Below are 24,334 nucleotides of genomic sequence, written 5' to 3'. Positions count from 1 at the left end.
ACAGATGAAGATAAAAAAAAAAAATATATATATATATATATATATATATATATATATATATATAAATATATAATGGAATATTGCTCAGCCATAAAAAAGAATGACATCTTGCCATTTGCAACAACATAGATGGATCTAAAGAATATAATGCTAAGTGAAGTCATTCAGAGAAAGAAAATACCATGATTTCACTCATATGTGGAATTTAAGAAACGAAACAAAGGAAAAAAAGAGATAAACCAAAAAACACTCTTAACTATAGAGAACTGATGGTCACCAGAGGAGAGGTGGGTGGGGGCATGTTTGAAACAGGTGAAGAGGATTAAGAGTACACTTACTGTGATGGGCACTGAGAAATGTACAGAATTGCTGAAATCAATATATTGTACATCTGAAACTAATATAACCCTGTATGTTAACTATACTGGAATTAAGTTTTTTAAAATAACCTACTTTTTTGCATTTTTTACCTTTTGCAAAGTTTATCTTTTTTTAAAGATTTTATTTATTTCAGAGAGAGAGAGAGAGCACGAGCGAGAGCATGAGTGGGGGAAGGGGCAAAGGGAGAGGGAGAAGCAGACTCCTGATGAGCAGGGCCCTGGGATCCTGACCTGAGCCAAAGGCAGACGCTTAACCCACTGAGCCACCCAGGCACCCCAGTTTGATTTTTATCTTAACACTTTCTGCAATCTGAACAGAACTACCTTTGTATTTCTAGTATCCATAACAAATGGTTCTACTAATTAATAAACATATTCTATATGCCTTTAAAATTTCATATAAGCCAGGGCGCCTGGGTGGCTCAGTCGTTAAGCGTCTGCTTTTGGCTCGGGTCATGATCCCAGGGTCCTGGGATCGAGCCCCGCATCGGGCTCCCTGCTCCGCGGGAAGCCTGCTTCTCCCTCTCTCTCTCCCCCTGCTTGTGTTCCTTCTCTCGCTGTGTCTCTCTCTGTCAAATAAATAAATAAAATCTTTAAAAAAAAAAAAAAATTTCATATAAGCCATAAGGTTGTCAGGAATTGATGCATCTTGTTCCCCTCTTGTATTGTATTACAGAATTTTCACAGTGGGTTTGAATACTTTTATTTTTCTTGTTTGCATGCTTCTTTTCATTACTTGAAAATATTCAAAGAGCCTGTTAAATTTAATATTCCTTTCTAAATACATATGTAACTGCAAAAAACACAGACGAGTGGGCCTACTAGTAAGTAGTACCATGGAAAGCCAATTCCTAATGGTTCCTATGGCTTACTTCAGGAGGAGCTGTTCTTATCCTTAACCCATCCCCTAAGTGTCAGGATCACAGCCAGGTGTTAACAGGCCAATGCCTGGGTCCAATCTGCACATTCCGAATAGGCTCTTCCTCCCACACCTGATTTTGGGGCATTAATCAACTCTTAAGAAATCTTACAGAATTTATTAATCAGGACACAGACAAAATACTAACGTTAGTGTTATTTTTAATCTCTTTTCATTTGAATGAATGTTTGGTTAATGTCCATAAATACTGAGAGATATATCCTTATTCTTTTTTAAAATTCTCAGAAAACACCTTTTCTATAAGAGGCATAGATAGTTTAACATAAAAGACAGGTATGTAGCTATTTTACTAACCAACATTCCCAAATTTCTCGCAGTGATTTATTAGTCATTTTCCTGGATACTCCAGATTCATCCAATATTGATGTGTCTCAACTATTGCATGAGATTGTAATTGTCAGTATCACAAATAAAAAAGCCTCTTCTAAAATGTAATGGTTGCATAAAAGTACTTCTCAAAGGATACCTCTCAAGAATCACTGCCCTGAGAAGATTAAATAAAAAGTGTACCACAGCAGAAAGAGATTAATCAATTTACTCTCTGATAAGAGAAAGCTCCCAGATCAGGAAGACTTGAGAACTTGATAAAAGACATTAACATATTTAAATCAGAATGGGGGATGGGAGTAGGAACACAGTGAGAAGTACTGATCTGAAATGGAATTATGAAAAGAGAAATAAAAAAGCAAATCTCAGAAATGCCCATCCAAATGTTTAGGGTGACAAATCAAAAAATGTTCATCATCTGGTCCTAGTGCAAGAACAGTCCTACTGTGAAGATACATATGTTAGGCCAGCTTAACCTGATGGTGCCATTAACAGTCCAGTCACAAATTAACTTTCCATTCTGATTCCAAGTACTCTTAAAGGAACCTTCTCTTTATTATATGGCTTCCTATGTGTGAAACTTACAGACTCCTCCTCAAGAAGCTAACATTGCCCCTGTAATCTGAATCAGAAACTCACTCCTACCACTTACACTCCTCATTATGAATTACTGATGGCATTCTGGTTTTATAAATCAGTTTTTCGGAAGCTGGTTCAGCTTTGTTCTTCACAAATCTACCTTTAAGATACTGCCAAATAAAGTTGCTGAGTTTACCATGCTAAAGCCCAGAACCAAGTATGACACCCTTGTAGGATCTCATTTTAGTGTACAATTGTTTTTGGTTTTTTAAATCCTTCCCACTAGCCTTTTACTTAATTCAACATACAGACAATGATTTATGTAACTTTTCAGATTATAAACAATTTATCATGGCATTCAGCAAACAGTAAAATATATACCAAATACAATTTAAAAACTGTATATATACAATTTTAACAGTGAATTTCCCACGAACAGGTTGTGCTTAAGGAATAACAGCTTAGAATGAGGCTATTATGTATACATTAGTGAATAATGTGAATCTAGAAGGCATACTTAAGTACTATAAAATATCTCTAATAAAAAAAGAAATACAATGCTATGTAAATTATAAAATTTCACCTCTTATCATTTATATTTAAAATGGGATGCAAAGACCATATTGTCTTTTATCTTACCTAATGCCATGTAGTTGTTTTTTTCTTTTTTCAAGGAAAGAAAAACAATCCTGTTACAAAAACTCCTCTGCCTATGTTTGATTTTAACATACTAGGTCACCATGTCATTAAAATACTGACTAAATACATTAATATTGAACTTACATTGCAATGTTAATATTTCTGTTAAGACTGCTTCTTTTTACCAGATTCAGGGGAATATTTAGCATTTAATGCAGAAAACAGAATATACACCATTTAAAAATGGTTCCCTGATTCTCCATAAAAAAAGTTACTGGCATTTCTCAGTTGGCTGGATATTTTTGATCTGTATTACCACTAATAACTTAATTTCTTTTAAATTCCAAGTGCTGTTATGTTAACAACTTCACTGAAGAGGTCAAATATTTTAGAGTCTTAAAAAATCTTACTAAAATGAGCATTTAAAGTACATTTATTAAAGTACACTTATTAAAGTCACATTTATTTATGTGACTCAGTTTAGAATATCCTATCAACTTATCCAAAAATATTGCCATAGATACTATTTTCAAGACTTTGGAAATTACAAAACAACTTAAAAACAGGTTATTCAATCTTCACTGATGTTTTAATTCAGGAAGGTATTACACCATCTATTTCTAAGCTATACCTTTATAAATTAAAATATATATGCATTTTAGAGAAAAATATGAAAATCATAATTTGACAGAAAATAATAAGCAGAAATCAAGTGAAATGTAACAACTATATCTTCATTTAGGTTAACATATAACAAAAGTATGGCCCAAGGATGTTTATATGAAGTTTAGCTAACAATATAGTCAATATAAGCCACACCATGTAGGAAATGCGAATGTTACTCCAATCTTGAACTATGTTTATATAAGCACACATACAGGTCAAGAAGCTAACATTGCCCCTGTAATCCATAAAACTCAAGTAACAATCCTAGAATTTTAAAGATCCGTATTTTGAGAAGACTGTGGATAAACTGGCAGTTATCTAACGAGGGCAACCAAAATACTAAAAAGTCTGAAAAATTACACACTTGATAAAACCATAGATATTCAGCCTGAAGGAAGAGATACAGAAAAATTATCTTCAAATATCTAAGTGTTTCCACCAAGCAGTTTTGTTTTCTGTTGTTCTAACCAAATAAGAAATAAGATTCAAAGGCACTTAAGCTCAAACGGAAAAATAAATTTTTAAAAATGATTTGTAGCTAACAATAGAATAGTCTAGTTCATAGTGAATTTCTCAGCACCAAAAGTTGGATAACTGAGCAATGATATAAAGGATTCTGGGATGTATTTATTTCTTCCGTGTAATTTGGCCTGGAGCCCTAATTCTAAAGCTTTAGTTAATATATTAATTACCTGGGATCTTGTTAAGATGGAAATTCTGATTTAGTTCTTCTAGGGTAAGGTAGAACCATGCGATTCTACATGATGCCTATTCTGCTGCCACAGGAAACACACTAAATAGCACTTCAACAGGCTTAAGGTATGCTTTTTTCAAATAATTTACTAGAGTTACGTGTAAGCTTTTTCTTTTCTTTTCTTTTTTTTTTTTTAAGATTTTGTTTATTTGAGAGAGAGAGGGAGCACAGGCAGGGGGAGCGGCAGAGGGAGAAGCAGGCTCCCTGCTGAGCAGGGAGCCCCATGTGGGGCTGCTCATCCCTGGGCCCTGGTATCATGACCTGAGCCAAAGGCAGACGCTTAACCAACTGAGCCAGCCAGGTGCCCCACGGAAGCTTTTTCAATTAATAAGCTAATCTATCACGTGCAGGGGGAAAAAAAAAGGTTGACAACAAATTCAAATGTTAGAGAGAAGTGCATTTTTAAGTTTAAAAAAAAAAATCCATGTAATTTCATATAACGAAAGCCAGAATTATACAGTGAAATAACTTACTGTGGCTGGTAAAGGAAGAGATCAATTATGTTATCACGCCCTTTGGGGTGGTTGAAGAAAACGAACAGAGACCAGTGGATGAGCCATGTTCGCTGCTGAAGAGACTGAAGTGGAGAACTCACAGACTACAGGGTTAAAAAATACATACATAGGAAATCTTAATATACGAGAAAGAGGCAAGAGAATAAACATAGCTGATCTCCGAATTTTAGTTAAAAATGAGAACCTTCTGAGGCATGATCTATGGCCATTAGGATCTAAGTCCTATCCCCTAGACCCTCTGCACTAACCTCAACATTAGAAATTACCTCCCTGCTCTGAGAAATAGATTCAATAATGTCTGCTAAGCCATTTTTATAGAAGCCGTAAACTATACTCATACCAGAAAACATTTTAAAAGGACTGAACTAAATACTCCATAAGTTGTTTTATTAGACATAATTATAAGTGAAAACTGTCATCTTCTACATAGGACTTTATTGAGGACCTATCACTGAGGTGGCACTAATAGTATTATGCCATTTTCACTGTACAAATAAAAAAGGTGCAATAGTTATAAGAGAGATGAAAACTTGAGTTCTTTTCTCTAAGAGCCAAAAAAAATTTGACAGTTTCTTTCAGGGAGATTCAGTGAAACTAGTCACCCCACTAATTCACTGTGATTTTTACGTCAACAAAAGCTAATCTGAACATTTTTGTTTCCCTTCTTCCCTCCCTCCATCCCTCACTCCTTCCTTCCTTCCATTCCACCCTCCCCCAGCCCCACCTTTTTTTAAAAAGTACACAGTGTTTTCCTTATCAGAAAGTATGAAGGATACACAAAAATTTCAGAAAATCACCCTGGAAAAATGTAACTCACATTATTATCTATGGTCTCTTTTAACCGTGTAAGGTCTTCCATAGCTGCATCCCAATTCTGCATTAAGATTTCAGAGGCCAATTTCCCCCAGAGTGAACTCAAAGCATTTCTATCTGTTGCTGGAACCTGTTTAAGCAATCATAATTAATTATATTCTGAATATTCTAGGAAAAAAAGATACTGTATATTTTATACCTTACATATCCACCTAACCTACTAAAAGACCTGTAGCTTTCTAATCCAAACAGTAATTATCTAAGTCCTTATTGGATCACACTGCTAAACTGATTCAGTTTCCATTTAACTTAATTTACTAAAAATATTAGCTCGGAGCACCTGGGTGGCTCAGTCAGTTAAGCATCTGCCTTCTGCTCAGATCATGATCCCAGGGTCCTGGGACTGAGCCCCACATCAGGCTCCTTGCTCGCTCTCTCTCGCTATCTCTCTGTCAAATATATAAATAAAATCTTTAAAAAAATAAAAACACACAGCTTTTTGATATTCAAGTCTAAATCAGAAAGAGTAACTTAAAACTAGAATACAGCACTAGTGTTAAAAGTATTATTTTCAGAACAAAAAATACCCAGGGTGCCTGGGTGGCTCAGTCGGTTAAGCATCTGCCTTTGGCTCAGGTCATGATCTCAGGGTCCTGGGATCGAGTCCCATCTCGGGCTCCCTGCTCAGCAGGGAGTCTGCTTCTCCCTCTACCCCTCCCCACTGCTCATGATCTCTCTCTCTCTCACGTTCTCTCAAATATATACATAAAATCTTTAAAAAAATCCAAAAATGAAAGGAGTTAGAGAGAAAAAAGCAGGTATACTAGTTAATAACAATTAATAATTATCAAAGGAATAACGTACTGAGGAATAAATGTTCATTTTTCACATAATCCTAATAGAAACATTATAAAAGGTAAGTATTTTTTAACCCCATTTTAATTAAAGAGGGGAAACTCATGCATGGAGAGTGTAATCTGCCCAAAACTACACTTCTAATTATGAAAGCTATAAATTTTTTTAAAGATCTATTTATTTTTAGAGACCAAGGAGTGGAGGAGGGGCAAAAGGAGAATCTTTCAAGCAGATTCCCAACTGAGCACAGAGCCCAATGGGGGGAGGAGTGGGTCAATCCCCACAACCCATGAGATCATGACCTGAGTCAAAACCAAGAGTCCAATGCTTAACGAATGAGCCACTCAGGTGCCCCAAGATCTATAAATTTTATACCACAATCTAAACCATAAAATAGGAGGACTAAGGGCATCTACCTCTTTTTGCCACTGATGGAAAAGGGTCACAAACCCAAAACACCTATTAAGGACTTTGACGGTAGTAATTAACTCTCATGTACTCAATAACATTAAGCAAACTCTAACAAACACTAAATTCATAAACTAAATTTTGAAACATATCCATGAAACCACTGGTTCTTATTGTTACAATATATGTCCACAAAAAAAGACTTGTATTTGAATATTCGTGGCAATTTTTTTTGTAACAGACAAAAACTAGACTTTTTTTTAAGATTTTATTTATTTATTTAACAACACAAGTAGGCAGAGCAGCAGGCAGAGGAAATGGGAGAAGCAGGCTCCCCGCCGAGCAGAGAACCAGATGCGGGGCTTGATCCCAGGACCCTGGGATCATGACCTAAGCCGAAGGCAGACACTTAACCAACTGAGCCATCCAGGCATCCCTAGAAGTTTTTTTATTCATGTTTCTAAAACCACAACCAATTCAAGACACATCCCAGTTTGATATTAAAATGTGATAAATTATGCATCTGAAAATCAATATGAGACATCTTTTACATAACCAACATTACCAAACAGGGCACATCAGACCCAAAACTTCAGCCAAGTTCCCAAAGCTTCCAAAAGTCATCATTACTTAAGCTTTCTTGAGTCAAGGAGAAGTACCTTTAAATCAAATGGCATGTACTTACAGGCGATCAATTTTAAATTCTGAATGAAAACAACAACAAAAATCACGGTACTAAAATATGATCACCAACAGTTCTAGCATCTTAAAATCACTTTTATTTCAAGTAGCTGCTGGATAAGGGGAGGGGTTATATTTTCAAGTCAGACCAAAGGGACAGAGAATGCAAATTTTAACAAACTAATTAAAATACAGTGTTAATTCCTTTTATTTATTTTTGTAACTTTTAAAACAAAAATTTTCAAAAATTCCTGCCAATTCTCGAGAACTCCACCATTTCATTCCAAATTAATGCATTTCTTAGAACACAACCAAATAGGATGCATGTAAATATTCCTTGATGTATTCTAAAAAGCCATCACATTTTTTAAAAATAAAGGTAGATTCTGGGGTCACACAGCTTTAATTTACACAAAACTGACCTACAATAGGTCACCTGGAGAGTCAAATTCTAATCTCAGATCATAGTTACAATGGTTCTTTCATAGCTTATGTTTCCCTAACTATAGATTTAGAAGAATAACCAACCACCAGACAAGAATTTAGAAATGAAAAAAAGGCTATTACAAAAAAATAAAAGTAAATAACTAATATGTAAAACACTGATATTTTTCATCCCAAATCCAATCCAGGATTTTTAATCTTTGCTATTAACAAGATTTTGAACAAATACATAGATTTTATAGTAGTGCCTATCTAAACAAAAGAAAAAGCTAAGTAAAATTATCCGTTGTTTTAAACTTAGCTTGGTTAGCTCCTATCAATATGCCAACTCCCAGCTACTCAAATGTTTTGTCACACAGGTGGGACATAAATTTAAAATAAATTTCACATAATTTCTAAGCACTATCCCATCACTATATTTTGACTACTCTTAAGGTAAAACCTTGATTTTTGTGCTCAAATCATGGTAATCAATCACCTAACCAAATGCCATTTGAATTCCAACACAAGACCTGTTAGGCAATGCAAAAGCTTAAAACTGAGATTTTTTTTTTTTTTTAAGTTAGGGAACAAACTAGGATCTTCATATTTAAAAAAAAAAAAAAAGGAAACACAAAAACTTCACAAACCTTTAAGTATATATACCTATCATTTGTAGAAATTTTCAGACTAATTATAAAACCACACTACATAAATGTAATATGCTGTTAAAACAAGGATATGTTATATTTGTTAGGATAAAAGCTTTTTGTAGCAGCAGAGCAAGTTTTTTAATCCCCCAAAGGTTCATGCGTACTACTCTGGCTCAAGTCCATGTCATTACAGTTGGCTCTTCATACCAACCTGCTTTCAAGGGTGGATATGCTAGAAGAGTTTCAGTATCTGGATTTCCAGCAGTTACCTTAAGTTTCCATGTCTTAGCAAAATGGCACATTCACTCACTGACCAGCAACAATAAATTTACTGTGCTAGAACTCTAACATGACACTAAATCTTCATTCTCAAAATTCACTCCCAGCATTAACAAATGATATGAATAACCAACTCTTTTCATGTACCTGTAATCATATCAGGCTTCTGATTTTACAATCCTGGTTTAAGCTGTTTACATTTCCAAAGTAATCAACTTTTGCTCTCCTAAATCCTTCGTAATATTCAAAGTAAAACTGATGGAATTTTATGATAAGCACTACAAGTTTAGAATCACTGATTACCTTCAATGCACTTGCAAGCTAACCAAGCTAATCTATAAATTAAGAATATTCACAAATGGGAATAAGAGAAAAATAAATTTTTTTCAAATCAAACTTTGAAATAAACTGAAAATCTTTATTTCCTTTTGAAGGAAGGATGGTAGCTTTAAAAAACGAAGCTCTCTAAGTACTTTTTAAGTGTAGAAATTAGCTTTATTAATAAAACACCAATCTCTTCCCCTTCCTTGCTCCCCCAAAAAGAAAAATTTAATTTCCTATAAAACAACCAAAGATAGCAGCCATAAGTCTTTTCTTTGTGGCAGGCATATGGAGCTAAAAGAATAAAGGCACCAGAAAGTAGAGACAGAAGAAATAGACTCTTCCAAGGTTAGAAAACAAGAAGTCCCTGTCTTAAGAGGTCATTTCCCAACATCTAGGATTAACTAGAGAAATCAGAGACTTAGGTACTTGCTTACTAACCCAAAGTGAGTAACAAATTATAATTTCTCAAATGAGAAGTTAGTTAAAACAAGGGCATTTTGATAACTCTAGAAGGCATTAATACAATTACCTACACAGAAGACAGAATGAGAAAAAAAATCTTTTCATTTGAAAGCCTTATTTTTTTCTTTGGCTTCATGCAATTTTCCTTTTTCCCAAAAAAGCACTGAATCTAGAAACTTGTCAATAGGCAAATGAAAATAACAACAGGGCTCTTTATGGTTAGAAATTTGCTCTAATAGTACAATTTAAATTCACCTTCCTCCTACATTATTAAAAAAAAATCATTGAGTTTTATTTTCTAATAGCTAAGGGTAGAAGTAAATGGAAAAAAATTACTATTAAGGCGTAATTTTTTTTTTTCAAATATCATTAGAACTCCATAATTGTTTGAAACAAACTCAAGGGATATATATAGCATAAGATATTTAATTAAAATTAGGAATAATGGATTTATTCAATAAATATTTAAGCATCCACAATGTCCTGCTCACTGTGCTACACAGTAATATAACAAATTGATTACATGATAGAATTCTGCTAATGCTAATCATTTAATTATACATAAAATAACAAATTAGCGGGTCCTACTTTTGGATTTCAAGGAAAGTTAAATCTCCCTCCAAATTTTGAGGTCCTGATATAAGCTTTCCTATTTCTATTTGTTCTTTGTTGAGAAAGTTCTTCTCCTTTCACCAAGGATTCTTGAAAATTTATGTACAGAATCAAATCTATAGATATGTTTTGACAAACCAAGGGAATCCCACAAAGTCTGAGAGAAGAAAAAAAATTTACTCACCAACACTCTAAAGAAGTAAAGATATTCTGCGGCTCCAGAGTAATTCCCACATTCATACTGAAATTTCGCATACCTGTAGAGTGTATCTAAATATTCCTGCCTAAACTAAAAAAAAAAAAAAAAAAAAAGTGTCAGTTCTGTTTTTAACTTTGAGTTTTAAAATTCAAACCATTTACTCCTTTAAATGTCCCCAGACGCGTCAATTCTCTCAGTGTACCCCAAGTGTCACAAAAAAAACAAAATAAAACAAAAACCATGATCAGAAACACATGACTCTTAAAACATACATTAGCAATTGGTAGATTTTTCATTCATAATTCTGGTCTCAAAGAGTTATGAATTGTAACAATACCTAATTTGTTTCAGTGAGAATTTGAATTGCAGGGAAAGGTCTGAGGTGTGAGTCTCTCAGTTAGTGACTGAGCTTAGACAACTACCAAACGCATGAATTCCTATAACGTTTGTGATTCTGTACAAATAACATGTACAGTAAATTTCAGTTCTCTGTGAAAACTGGCCCCCAAGTTACAGCAACTTTTAAAGTTAGCAATGCAAGGAAAGTGAAAGTAAAGAAATATAAGAGAAGGGCTACGAACTAGAACATTATTAAATACACCAAACATTCTATTTGGAAACCAGAAAGAATAATCGGCACAGTGGTCAGCATACCTCTTGTTACAATTGTTAAATGAGAGAAGAAACTTGAATGCAAGTAAAGAATTATATGCAAATCCTCACACTTTAAGTTAACACAAGGGAAAATGAGACTGGGAGACGACTAGGGAAGTCTACGATAAAATTCCTTTATGAGGGATTTATGAAGACCTTGATAATGTCAAGAACTACTATATTCCACAAGGCAGCCGAAGTATTACTTAATTCTACTGCTCAAAACATTTCTAATTCAAATTTAGTTCTATCTTTGTTAATCCATCAGAAATATAAAATGGTACCCATTACTTGATTATTCTAAAAAAATAAAAAGTTTTGAAAATTTCTATGATCTAAAGTATAAGCACCTCATTTTCCCATCAGCATCAATTTTTAAAAACTGAAGTTTCAAAAACGTACTAGGTCTTATATTTAATAAATTAATCTAGAAATTATAATCTTGCCAAGCCTCAAACCTATCTATGCAGCACTATTCTTTAATTAGCCTTATTAAAACAGGACAACTAAAGAAAATTTTTAAAATACCACTTACACCATGCTTGTCTGCCAGGTAGTCAAACAGCATCCGACCATCTCTTAATTAGAAACAAAAATTATTGTATTTTATAGGTCACAGAAAACAAAATAAGCATAACCAATGTTCATCCTATTACCCACATAAAGCCATTTAAATATCTTAATACTTAAACAGTAGAAACAGGACTTCCAGAATAAACAGAACAATACAAAATTAATCAATTATGCTTAACTTACATTTCTATGCCACACACCCTATATAATTATTACCCAGATCAGTGTCAACCCAACTGAACTTTTCTTAAATTGGCTTTGTGTAACTAAGATGTTGCCAGGCTGGTAAAAGACAAAATGATAACAAAGACACCAAGGAACAAGTGATAGATGGGCACAGTGGCCCACTTACTGGGCATTTTCAAAAAAGAAAACATTTTCTTATGCTTATCACAGAGGGAATGCTGTGGCATGTTTTTCCAGAGCATAATGTTACTTGAAGATTTAATGGAGAGGGAATATATTATCACCAACATTAACATGGGTATATTATAATAGTGAATATGAAATATGCATGAAATTTTAACAAGATTTCAAAAAAAAAAACAAGTGTGGATCACAGTGAATAACTTTGTGTTACACTCCTTGTATCTTTCAGGTACATAATCACTATCCTTTGGTTGACTGGGTATTTCTGGGAAAGTATGAAAAGTAAAATGTTATATATTCAATGAAATTTAAAAACAGGAATTGGCAGGAAGAGGTTATTCCTTTGCAAATTTTTAAAACACAATTCCATCCTTTCATTTATCTCAATGCTATGCCTATTAAACCGCAAGGAGTCTTCTCTTTCTAATAATTGGTGAATAAATCTATATTCATCTTGATTCATACCCTAATCACATTAATTTCTAGTATTTAAGTAACTAAACTAAATTTAGAATTTAAATTCTAAATTTTCTGTTGTACCCTAACAGCCAGATTATTTCAGCTGTTCCTTTGGGTGCACTTACATGTGACCTGCAGGTCTAAGTCATTATATTCTATTCTGTGTAATAAGTAGTATAGTGCGTGTGCACGTACACACATAGCTATATATGACTGCTTTATAAGATATAGCTATCTGTGCATATATGTATATATCTATCTGTATATACACAGATAGATATAACATGGTGTAGTTAGTAATGTAACAGGTTACATTATAATGGTATAGTAATCGTGTAGTATTTGCTGTTTTGCTTAAAATTATCTGGTTAACACTTCCCCAAATCACAAATGAAAATTTGGAGCTAATCTCTCTAAAAATTTGTTCTGGTCACATATTGTATGAACTAAAGACACAACACGGCAAAATCTTCAGCAATTTCTCTAGTAAATACATTGGCAGCTAAGATCTACCACAATGGCAATAATTCAATTTTAGTAGATTTTGTCTTAAAGAATTTCTAATAACCCAAAGGGCTTCAATTAATGATATACATTAAGTCAGAATGAGGCAACATGCATTCTTTGGAAACCAAGCAATAAGTTTATTTCTAGTTAAGAGGAAATTAAGAATTAAATAACCTTATCAGCTCTACACTACCCTCCCTTTTTGGGCTGGGCAATGAGGTTAGAAGGATACAAGAGAATGCAGCCAAGTGATAAAGTGAGCTCAGGTTTCCCTCTTGATACTGCCCAGGCACAGGTACGTCAACCTCAGTACTACTGACACTTTTGGGTTGGATATTCTTTGTGGAGGGGGTAGGGTACTGTCTGATGCATTGAGGGACGGTTAGCAGCATCCCTGGCCTCTCCTTGCTAGGTGCTAGTCGTACCCCTTCAATTGTGATAACTAAAAATGTCACCAGACATTGCCAATGTCCACTGGGAAGAGAGGAAGAAGGCAAAACTGCTCCAGCATAATCAGATTTGGATAACTGATAAAGAAGTTAAAAATAAAATTAGGATTAATATTTATTTAGGAATTCCTGGTCCCTACACCATAAGGACAAATGAAAATAAATAGGTAAAGTAATCAATTAAGCCATGAACTTTTATGATGGGATATTAGATAAAATTTGAATTAACATTAGTCTTAATCCAGAAAAGAGAATTTTCAGAATTCAAATTAAGGGAGGTTACCTGGTTGACTGCATCTGCCTTGTAGTTTCTGGATCTTCAAACATCTTCACAATTGGTTCTGTTTCTGCCTGAAGCTGTTTCAGTTGTGCAACAACTGTGGTTCTTTTTTCTCTCAAAGCTAATTAAAAATGCAAAGGAGTACTCTAATGTTAAACTATACTGCTCACCATGAGGATGTCTCTGGAAATTTTTCAATTTATTTAAATTATTCATAAATTTATTTACCCCCAATATATTCATATGCCAGGAACCACCAATTCAATGTCTCACAGATCCATTTTTTACTTTCTAGCAGTGCAAAGGCACATAAAGAGGGAATCTTCTTACTCTTAAAGAAAACTGAGGAAAATACAGATACAGCCGGAGGGAGGGATGGCTGCTGAGAAACAATTACCTAATTCCACATTTCAGAGACTTAGCTCCTATTGTTTTTATATTTGTTCTCATTGAATTTTCTCAGGTGAATATTATCCCAGAGTTTCTGAACAGAGACTCAGAGGGTTTACATATTACTATAGATTTTCAATTAGGTTAAATGGAATTTAAATCCAGTCAGTAATCTCTCTTTTCACTATAAATCTAATTCTGTAATCACTCAAACCCAGTTCTAGTTTCCTTTTACTGCATTATGAAGAGTCAGAGAAAACTTGCAGATAACCTACACTGCAGGCATGTTTTAAGCTTTCACTAAGAAACAGTTAACTTTTTCATCACAAACTAAAATTTAAAGAGCTACTGTCATTTACTATAATTTAAAAAGGTGATTATGTTTAGTGTAATAATGTGTTATACATTAAAAAGTATTACTACAACAATGTTTCTCAAACATAAAAGGGTATCTGTGATCAAATTTTGGAAAATGTCAATTTAAACAAAGTAAATTATACTTCTCTACTGAAAGCATTCTTAGAATTTTTTAAAATACCAGGTTCATAAGAGAAATATTTTTCAAACTTATGGGAAAACCTTTTTTTTTTTTTTTTTAAAGGAACATCAATTACCACAGAAAACAAGAATGTGGAAAACACCATACCACAGTAGTTCTCCAATTTAAGTGCTGGGCCTCAGCCAACACTTTCTGATTAAGTAGATCTGGGGTATGACCCCAAAATTTGCATTTCTAACAAGCTCTCCCAGGTGAACTGATGATGCTGGTACTGGGGACAATACTTTTGAGAACCCTGGCTATTCCCAGATGCTTCAAGATGAAAAGAAGTCTCTAAGGCACACAGATGCTAACTCAAAAAGTTAGCAGACCAAAAACAGCAACATTCTCAGATCATTCTAAGGAGACAATCTGATTCATAAGCACAATTTTGATGAAACATACTATGAACTGAACATATTTGAAAATCATGTTTTAAAGTAGTATCACACCTTTTGTGATGAGAAAATATACTTTAGATGACATGTAACCTTCATATTACCTTTCATCCAGAAAACTTTTAAACCATTCAAATAGTTATTAAAGACTTTTGACTAAAGCTCTTTTATAAATCACAAAACTTTAACACACGCACATACTCAGTTCATGAGAGAAGCTGACAAAACTTACCATGTGGAATATCATCAGAATAAAGATTTTTGTATACATCCATAGCAAAGTCTACCATGTTGGTATCACTAAGTAGATCCAATTTCCCTTGTAATAATTCTTTTTCATTATATATCTGCAAGAGAAAATTACTTTCTAATGAATATGTTGAAGTTCCCCCAAATAAAATGATAAACAGCCACACCAACTCTACTGACAAGCACATACAGTTGTTTCCTTACCACACCAGGTGATTAGAAATCAACTCAAAATTTTTATCTTCTCACTATCTCACATCCACATGATACCTACTCATCTCTCCTTGAGGTAGCCTTTTATCTACCCCTACATATTTTTTCACTAAATCATTTGAATCCTTTCTTTATAATCCTTCCCCATCCACACCATTAAAACAGAACTAGCACCTATTCTCTAAGTCAACCATGTCATAGGTTTTTGCAAGGACTTAAGAAACAATTTAACCCACAGGACAAGGACCAAAGAGATACACCAGCAAACTCACATAAACGTGAAGTTTAGGGCAATGAGCAGTATGTAAGGATCCTACACAACAGTATTCAAGGAGACAGAAACCAAAATTTAAAAAATTTTTTTAAATAAGCAGTCATCAAGATAAAGTTTCAGCAAAAGATTTGTGTACTGAATTTTATTTTGTCAAGGAAAGAGAAATGCAGGAAGATTCCACATTTAAATGCCTGAGAAAAGATGAAGGTGATGAAATGGTACAGCCATGATCAAAACTGAATCTTCCAAACTCCTACAAAAAAGTAAGAAAATAGAGGACTGAAAATGGCTAAAAAATTTTAATAGCCGCTTTACCAGAGTATAACCAAATGGCCAACAAACACCAAATATCTCAACTTCATTAATCATACAGAAAATGAAAATTAAAGCCACATTAAAAAAAACAAAAACAAAAAAATGGCAATACCAGTACTGGTGTAGATTTAGAGTAACTGAACACTTAACTCTTCTGGCAGAAGTACAACTGCTTTGGAAAACTGTTTTTATCTCCTAAAATCAAAAATACTTTTAGACCTAGTAATTCTGCTCCTTGATACCCAAGAGAACCCGGTGCATATATTCAAAGGACATTTCTAAAAATGTTCATAGTAGTACTACTTTAATAGTCAAGTTTATCAACATTAGAATGGATAAACTGTAATATATAACAGATTAACATTCAGCATTCGAATCAAAGAACTATAGTTATCCTACCAACTTGGATGACTGTCACAATGTTGAATAAAAGAAGTCATAAAAACAGTACAATGCTTAATTTCATATACGCAAAATCAAAACCAGGCAAAACTATTCTAGATCAGACTAGTGCTTACCTTTGGGAGGTGTGAGTAGTGACTAAAGGGTCAGAGGGAGGTTTTTAGGATATTTGTAATGTTTTATGGTGGTCACACAAGTGGTTTCACTTTGAAAAATGGTGCTTATATTTGGCACTTTTCTGTATGAATGGTATATCTGATAAAAAGTTTACTTAAAAAAAATCAAAGCTTCCTTTCAGTGTACCCTATAGAAACCTAATCTTGTGAAAACATCTTTTCCTAACATGCCAACTTCTTCTTGCCACCCCATTAATAAGCTTTTAATTTGTATTTTCTCTATCTATTGTAGATTCAAAGCACTGCTCCTCAGCCATCAGATCTTACTGGCCTCTTAAATCTGTATCTGCTTATATCACCTTCCCTAAATTCTGCCTTATAACCACACTTACTCTGTAAAGGACAGACAGTAAATATTCTAGACTTTTGCGCCAACAAGCAAAAATCTAGGAAACTAGGGGCGCCCGGGTGGTCCGTTGAGCATCTGACTCATGGTTTCAGCTCAGGTCATTATCTCAGGGTCCTGGGATAGAGCCCCAAATGGGGTTCTGCACTCAGCAGGGAGTCCATTTGAGATTCTCTCTCTCTCCCTCTGTCTCTGCCCCCCTCACCAAGTGTGCTCTCTTGCAAGCTCTCTCTCTCTCTAAAATAAATCTTAAAAAAAAAAAAAATCTAGGATAATATTTATAAGTACTATAAGAGTTTCCACAATTTCTTTCCTTTTTGAAGCAAAAAATAATGGAGTAAACTTTTTTGTAAAAGAGATCTACTAATGAGAAGAATGAAATTTTTGGGGGGTAGGAACTATTAAGGTACAAAGTTAGTGTTCCATAATTGAAAATGTTTGCAAATGTTCATCTGTTAAAAATTATTTTTAGGGGCCCCCGGGTGGCTCAGTTGGTTAAGTGTCTGCCTTCGGATCCCAGGGCTCTAGGACAGAACCCCGCATAGACTCCCTGCTCAGCGGGGAGCCTCTTCTCCCTCTCCCTCTGATGCTCCCCCTACTTGAGCTCTCTTGCTCTGTCAAATAAATAACATCTTTAAAAATTAAAAAAAAAAAAAAGAAAACATTCCTTTGACATCTGTTCCTGCTGTCATCATCCACAAATCCAACATCCATACTGATGATTCTTAAGAAACTCGAATCTTAAAATTTCCCACAACTTTCCACAACTTTCATTTAGTACCTCATCTCTAAGATTTCAACTTAAATTCATCTCTTTCACCATTACCATTAAAATGCTTCATTATACCCTCCGTTCTTTTTAATTTTTATGACATCCTTTTTTGGTTGTCACTTTCCACATTAGTTTAGATGCCATTTTTAGCTATTTCTAAGATTTTCTCATTAGTAGTATCATTGATTCCAACCATTTTCTCCAACCAAACACAATTCAGTGTCAGTATTTCTGGAAAAAGTCATCTGTCTTCTATGTTCTGGCTAAGGATGACTATAAAATGTTTCAAAAGCAGGCAATAATGCTATTCAGTCACATCTGTGCTTTTCTCTGCTGATCAGCAATCCATCTCTAACTGATGTATATCTACAAGCATACCTCCAAACATTTCTACACTACTTAAATAACTTTCCACTGCTGCTCTCACTTTGAGAGTTACGTCATCAGCTCTTACAAATGTATGATTTTCAATCTCAGTTGGGCCATCCACACTTACCAACCCTTATACTTTGGTCAGTTTTCTCAGTCCCCATTTCCATTCCTTACCTCGCTCCTCAAAACCCCAATTGGCTGCCTCACTCCTCTCACACAGGATGGCCTAGCCTCCTAATGGAAAATATTCAGGAATACTAACTTTGTCCCAGAAGGTTAAGGTGCCTTCCAAGATTGGTGGCAGTATCAACACTTTACGCATGAGACAGGCTTACTTAAGATGAGAAAGAAACATCTCTGAAGTGCAGAGATATTAAATAATCATTAAAAGACTTTATGCCAGACTCTCTTTTACACGCTAAGGACACAGCAGAGAACAAAACAAAGTCCCTGCTCTCATAGAGCTTACATTATCCAACATATTACAAATATATCAAATTGTTACTCTTATGAATCATGATCATTGCCTCTATCCTAACCATCTAAAACTCAACTTAAAACCTATCCTCAAAGTCCTTTTTGCCCACTCAATAGAATCTCTTCAATTTTGACAGCACTCTGCCAGTACTTCTCTGACATGTGTTCCTTTTTGCCTCATATGTAATTATAGATCTTTATCTCCTCTAAAGGATAGGTAAGTTTTTCAGCGGTGAAATGTCTGGGTTTTATCCTGGATTTAACACAATTCCATGATAGCCCTATTTAGTAACTGCTAAGTAAATACTCCAGCATCTGTCTTCCTCTTGGTGTATTCCAGCCATCTTACCAACATTCTCTACAAAGAGGCAAGTACCGAGCAGTTATTTTCCATGGATTCTCAGCTGCCCTTCATGGTTTTGGTCTTACCCTATGAAAAACTAATTTACACTCACATATCCCTTCCTTTTATCTATCTGCCTTGTAAAACAAAAGCGTAAAGAACACATTACAAGAATATGAACTTTGGCTGATTTAGAAGCATTTCTACAAGTAGCTGATAAAGGATTTCAAATATGGCATTTTTCTATTCTTTGATCTTTGGTGAATTATCCTCACACATCCAGAAAGGGAAAAAAAAAAAGAATGTACTATTTTAGGCAAGCTCTAAAATATAGGTGTAAGTACATCCTACGTAAGGAAAAATAAAGAAAAAACATATCCTCTCATGATAAAGCTTTATATTGCTTTATTTTTACATTCCTGAAATTTACTGAAAATAAACTTTGCTGTTCCCTAACATCACAACTTTTAGAGTCCTTAGAAAAGGATCAGATAAATTTGAGGATTATACCTGTCTAATGAACAGTAACTACCAGGAAGATCTGAAAAGTTATCAGAACAATTTAATGTTTATTTGCAGAGCTTTTCTGTTTTATTGTTGTTGAGCCACACAAATCTACTCTCCAAATCTAGAGTTCCCTAAGGTAGACTTACGTTGTAATCGGCTTTCAGATATAGAATTCATTTACTTTTCTGGCCAATAATCGAATCCCTTCATCATAGTAACATTACTTTATAATTACTACAATGTATCAATCTCCCAACAAACTCAAGGTATAACTAAGCCCAATATTTCAAAACTTTCAGGATTGAGACGTTTTGAAATGAGGTACCAGAACCACAGGCTAATTCAAGGTATCGTGAGTAGCTAAATGAATGTTAATGTTCAAATTTACTCGAAGTCTGTATACACCGGAAAACCACTTTTAAGTAAAAAAAATTGTCCAGGTTTTTTTTTGGGGGGGGGGGAAGCCGTCCCCATCCGACAAAATATGCCACGCTTCTACGAAGTGGCTACTTACCGAAAAACCAGGAAAACTCTTTGCGAAGAATTCACAACTTCATGTAAATTAAAGTACTAGGTATTTAAGTGTAAATTATTCCAAAGATCCGGCAAACAAAAACACAAAGCCAAGCACACCCCTCCCACAGTTCCCGAAAGAAAAACCAAAATCTGTAACACTCCCATTTGCTTTTAGAAGCAAGCGTTCCTACAGGGAAGCTGGCGAGTGGTCGGTCAACTTCCGAGAGGAACTGACGCGGAAGTCCCTCCGGCACTGTCACCTCCGGTAGTGAAGCAGAGACCTCTTTCTCCCCTGAGTTGCCTGCTGTCACCTCACTTCTCGTCACAACCAAATTCTGCGGTGCTAATTAACTGGGACGACGCTAAATTACCAGCAGATCCTTACTGCCCAACTCAGGACCAAACTCGCGGCCGCCTCACACGTGTGTCAGGCCTAGGGCTATGGCCACCGCCTCTCAGCCTTGCCCCGCGCCTCACGCGCTCCCACGCCTTCCTCGCGGTCAAAGCCCCCCTCACCTCTTTTACGGAGAGAAACTCAAGCAACGGAAAGACTAGATGCCGATCCAAAAAGTGCGCGATGCGAGTAGTCAAGTCGTACTCCGCCATCTTGCCAAGTAAAAAGAGAGTCTGTACTCGCTAAAACTTTATTGATAACGCCGACAAACGAACAGACAGGTCCACGTTGCGCATGCGCAGTGGCTAAACACGCCAGGGCAAAGGGGTGGGGTTCAGCCCGAAGCGCTCAGAGAACAATGGCGCATGCGTGCGGGTCCTCTCCTCTTTTAGGCCGCTCTGGGACTGGGCGGAGCAGCGGGCGTAATTTCTTCTGTTTTCAAGTTTGCCGGTATCGTACCCTCCGTTCCGCTAATAAATTTTGAAAAACAGATTTGACTGATGAGGGATTGTCGACTACATTGGGATACGGCAGAGGACAAGATAATGAGGCCCTTGCTCTCCGGGAAGTTGCGTAGGAGAAGGAATACCTGAGGTTTTATTTGGCATAGGGATCATTTTGTAATCGTTTGTTAATTTAAGGTGGGACGGGTTTCTAGACGGGAAACAAGTGAAATAATTTTAGATTATAGTAAGAGCCATAATTTGGTGGGGGTGGTCGGTCTGGGTTTATTTAATTAGGGGGGTTAGAGAAAAAACTCAGAGTACCGGTTTAACTGAGAGTTGTAGTGACAGAAGGAAGCGACTAAAATTGGAGCCAGGGTAAAACCATGCCTGGTGGATGGCTTAGCAAACGAAAAGCCCACGAGACAGGAAAGGACTTGGCATATTCCGAAAGCTAAATATCCTGTGTGACTAGACAGCGAGGTGAAAGCGTTGAGAAGGGCCAGGTCATGATTAAGGTAAGGAATGTGGATTTTATTCTAAGTGCTCTGAAGTTCCTTTGCTAGACCGTTTTCATCTTTCAGGCCTCTTCATTTTGGAGTGCCTCAGGGTCTTGGATCTCTTCCCTATGTAAGCCAATACCCTAGTTGATATCGTTCAACCTAAGGGCTTTAAATGCAGTCTATACATTGACAACTCCCAAATTATAGCACCAACACAGACTATTAGTTAACCGCAGACTCACAAAAAATCTATCTAGCCACTCAATATCTCAATATTAACATGTCCAAAACTAAACTCCCCCATGTAGCTCATCAAAACCTGCTCTTTTTGTGCTCTTCTCCATCTCTGTGAATGCTAGTTCCATCTGTCCAGTTGCTCAGACCCAAAACCTTGGAGTCATCTTTGACTTTTCTCTTTCTGTTACACTGTGCACTGAATTCACCAACGAACCCTTTGGTTTTAACATTTGAAGCATATCCGGATCCAATCAGTTCACACACCACCTCCAAAGTCACATCCTTAGTCCAAACCACCACCATGTCTTGCTTTGATTTTTTGGAGTAGCTTCTTCACTAATTACCTTGCTTCCCCTCTTTTCCACCTGTGATTTATTCTCACACAGCAGCCAGAGTGACTTTTAAATATGCTTAAAACTATCCAAGCCTTGTTATCTTGCACTGACTTCATCTTCATCTCCTCTTCTTGTTCACTCTACCCCAGCCCTAAGCAACACTATTTTCTGTCTGTATAGATTTCCCTATTCAGGACTTTCATATGAATGGAATCATATAATATGTGGCGTTTTGTGTCTTGACTTTTTTCACTTTGCATAATATTTTCAAAATTTATCCAAGTTGTAGCATGACCAGTACTTCATTTCTTTTCATGGCCAAATAATATTCTATTATATGGCTATACCACATACAGTTTACCCATTCATCCACTGATGGACGTTTGGGTTGTTTTCTACCTTTTGGCTACTATGAATAATGCTGCTGTAAACATCTGTTACAAATGTTTGTGTGGACATATGTTTTCAGTTTTCTTGGTTATATACCAGAGATGGAATTGGTGGCATATATAGTAACTATGTTTAATCACTTGAGGAACTGCCAGACTGTACTATAATTTTGCAGGATGTTAACACTGGGGGAAATTGAGTAAAGGATACATGGGATCTTACAAGTGCCTGTGAATCTACTATCCCAGAATAAAGTTTCAATTAAAAAAAAAAATGATTCCTAGACTTGGGGCATAAGAAACTGGGTTCCCACTGGTGACTAGTAGATGGGGGGGGGGGGGGGGAGAATGGTAAAGGAATAGGTATGAGTGCTAAAATCAGGAACTCTGTTTCAGACAGAATAAGATCCCTATCAGATATCCAAGTGGTGATGTGTAGTATGCAAATTGAGATACTCTTCTTGATCAGTTGATATAGTTGTTACCACTTACCATGCATGTAACCTTGTACCATAGACCCCCCCCCCCTTATCCACGGCAGGTACATTCCAAGACCCCTAGTGGATGCCTGAAACCATGGACAGTACTGAACCTTATATATACTATGCTTTTGCCCATATATATACCTATGATAAAATTTAAATTATAAATTAGGTACAAAGTTTCCTGGAAGCCCAAAGACTAAAGTTGTCATAGAATATAGACAGAAAAAGAGGAAGTTAAAGAAATAGCAGCCAAGGCTTCCAGCAGAAGTGACCTGGGGCAGAGGAAGAAAGCAAGCAGGTAGCAGTATGGAAACTTGCCAAAAAAGGAACAGAGGGCATTTTTGAGAAGCAGAGAGAAATAAGATGCAATTCAGTTTTATCAACATTTTGAACTTTTACCATATGGAAGGTACTAAGCTAGATGTTAATGGGAATATATAATCAGTAAAGGCTATATAGGAAGGCTATATAGGAGCTTTCAATCTAATAGGTGGCAATTATTTATTCATTCTGTATAAATCAAATACTTACAATGTTCTAGGTCCTGGGAATATAAAACAGACCACCTTCTCTAGAGAAGTTTATATTCGAGGGGAAGGAGATGGATAAAAACATAAATATTACTTTGTCCAGTGGTGGTGAATGCTATGAAGAACAATATGCAAGGTAGAAGTTAGAGAATGGTGGGGAAAGACTTCTGATTTATATAATGTGATTAGGGAAGGGCTCTCTGGTAAAGTAGAATGTGAAAAGAGACCTGAAGAAAGTAGGGAACCTGTGGCTCTCCAGAGGAGGAAAATTCCAGGTAAAGGAACATTAAGTATAAAGGTACTGAAGCAAAATGGCACTTGGTATCAATGAGAAATAGCAAAGAGACTAGAAATTCAAGATCTGACTGAAAAAAGGAAGTATGATAGAAGATGAGTTCAGAGAAGGAGTTGTGGGACAGATGACATAATGTTTTGGAAGTCACAGTCAAGACTTTGGGTTGTATTCTGAATGAGGTGGGAAACTATTGGAGAGTTTTGAACAGAGAAGTCACATAATCATAGTTATGCTTTAAAAAGACCACTTCAGGGGCCCCTGGGTGGCTCAGACGGTTAAGTGTCTGCCTTCAGCTCAAGTCATGATCTTGGGGTCCCAAGATCAAACTCCACATCAGGCTCCCTGCTCCATGGGGAGTCTTCTTCTCCCTCTCCTTCTCCCCCCCATCCCTGCTCATGTGCTCTCTCTTTCTTGCTCAAATAAATAAATAAAATCTTTTTAAAAAATTAAAAAGACCACTTCAAAGGTTGAGGGGTAGGGGTGTCAAGCATATACCTAGAGAAATCAGTTAAGAGACTATTGAAATAATTCAAGCAAGAGATGAGGGTGGCTTAGACAAGAGTAATAGCATTGAAAAAGTTGTGCACAGTAACAAAATTCTGAATATATTTTAAATGCAGAGCTATCAAAATTTG

The 24,334-nt window shown here is 35.7% G+C and overlaps 1 protein-coding gene and 1 long non-coding RNA gene across 2 annotated transcripts in view; one reads left to right on the top strand and one right to left on the bottom strand.

The window, feature by feature from the left end:
• EIF3E (eukaryotic translation initiation factor 3 subunit E) overlaps window positions 1-20,759 on the bottom strand; it is a 49,940-nt gene extending 29,181 nt beyond the window's left edge. Inside the window, exons 1-7 of the mRNA XM_036087010.2 lie at window positions 20,605-20,759; window positions 15,359-15,473; window positions 13,804-13,921; window positions 11,699-11,741; window positions 10,495-10,599; window positions 5,618-5,743; window positions 4,759-4,883 (exon numbers count right to left, since the gene is read on the bottom strand). Coding sequence (XP_035942903.1) covers window positions 4,759-4,883; window positions 5,618-5,743; window positions 10,495-10,599; window positions 11,699-11,741; window positions 13,804-13,921; window positions 15,359-15,473; window positions 20,605-20,694 — 722 coding nt within the window. The 5' untranslated portion in view covers window positions 20,695-20,759. The remainder of the gene's footprint in view (window positions 1-4,758; window positions 4,884-5,617; window positions 5,744-10,494; window positions 10,600-11,698; window positions 11,742-13,803; window positions 13,922-15,358; window positions 15,474-20,604) is intronic.
• Window positions 20,755-24,334, top strand: part of LOC118532430 (uncharacterized) — a 73,735-nt gene continuing 70,155 nt past the window's right edge. The window contains exon 1 of the long non-coding RNA XR_013447742.1: window positions 20,755-20,932. This is a non-coding gene — a long non-coding RNA (uncharacterized LOC118532430). The remainder of the gene's footprint in view (window positions 20,933-24,334) is intronic.

This window comes from Halichoerus grypus, chromosome 5 (genome assembly GCF_964656455.1).
Source record: "Halichoerus grypus chromosome 5, mHalGry1.hap1.1, whole genome shotgun sequence".
NCBI classification, from domain to species: Eukaryota; Metazoa; Chordata; class Mammalia; order Carnivora; family Phocidae; genus Halichoerus; species Halichoerus grypus.
The sequence above is the reverse complement of the archived record's forward strand: the minus strand, read 5'-3'. Positions and strand labels throughout refer to the sequence as shown.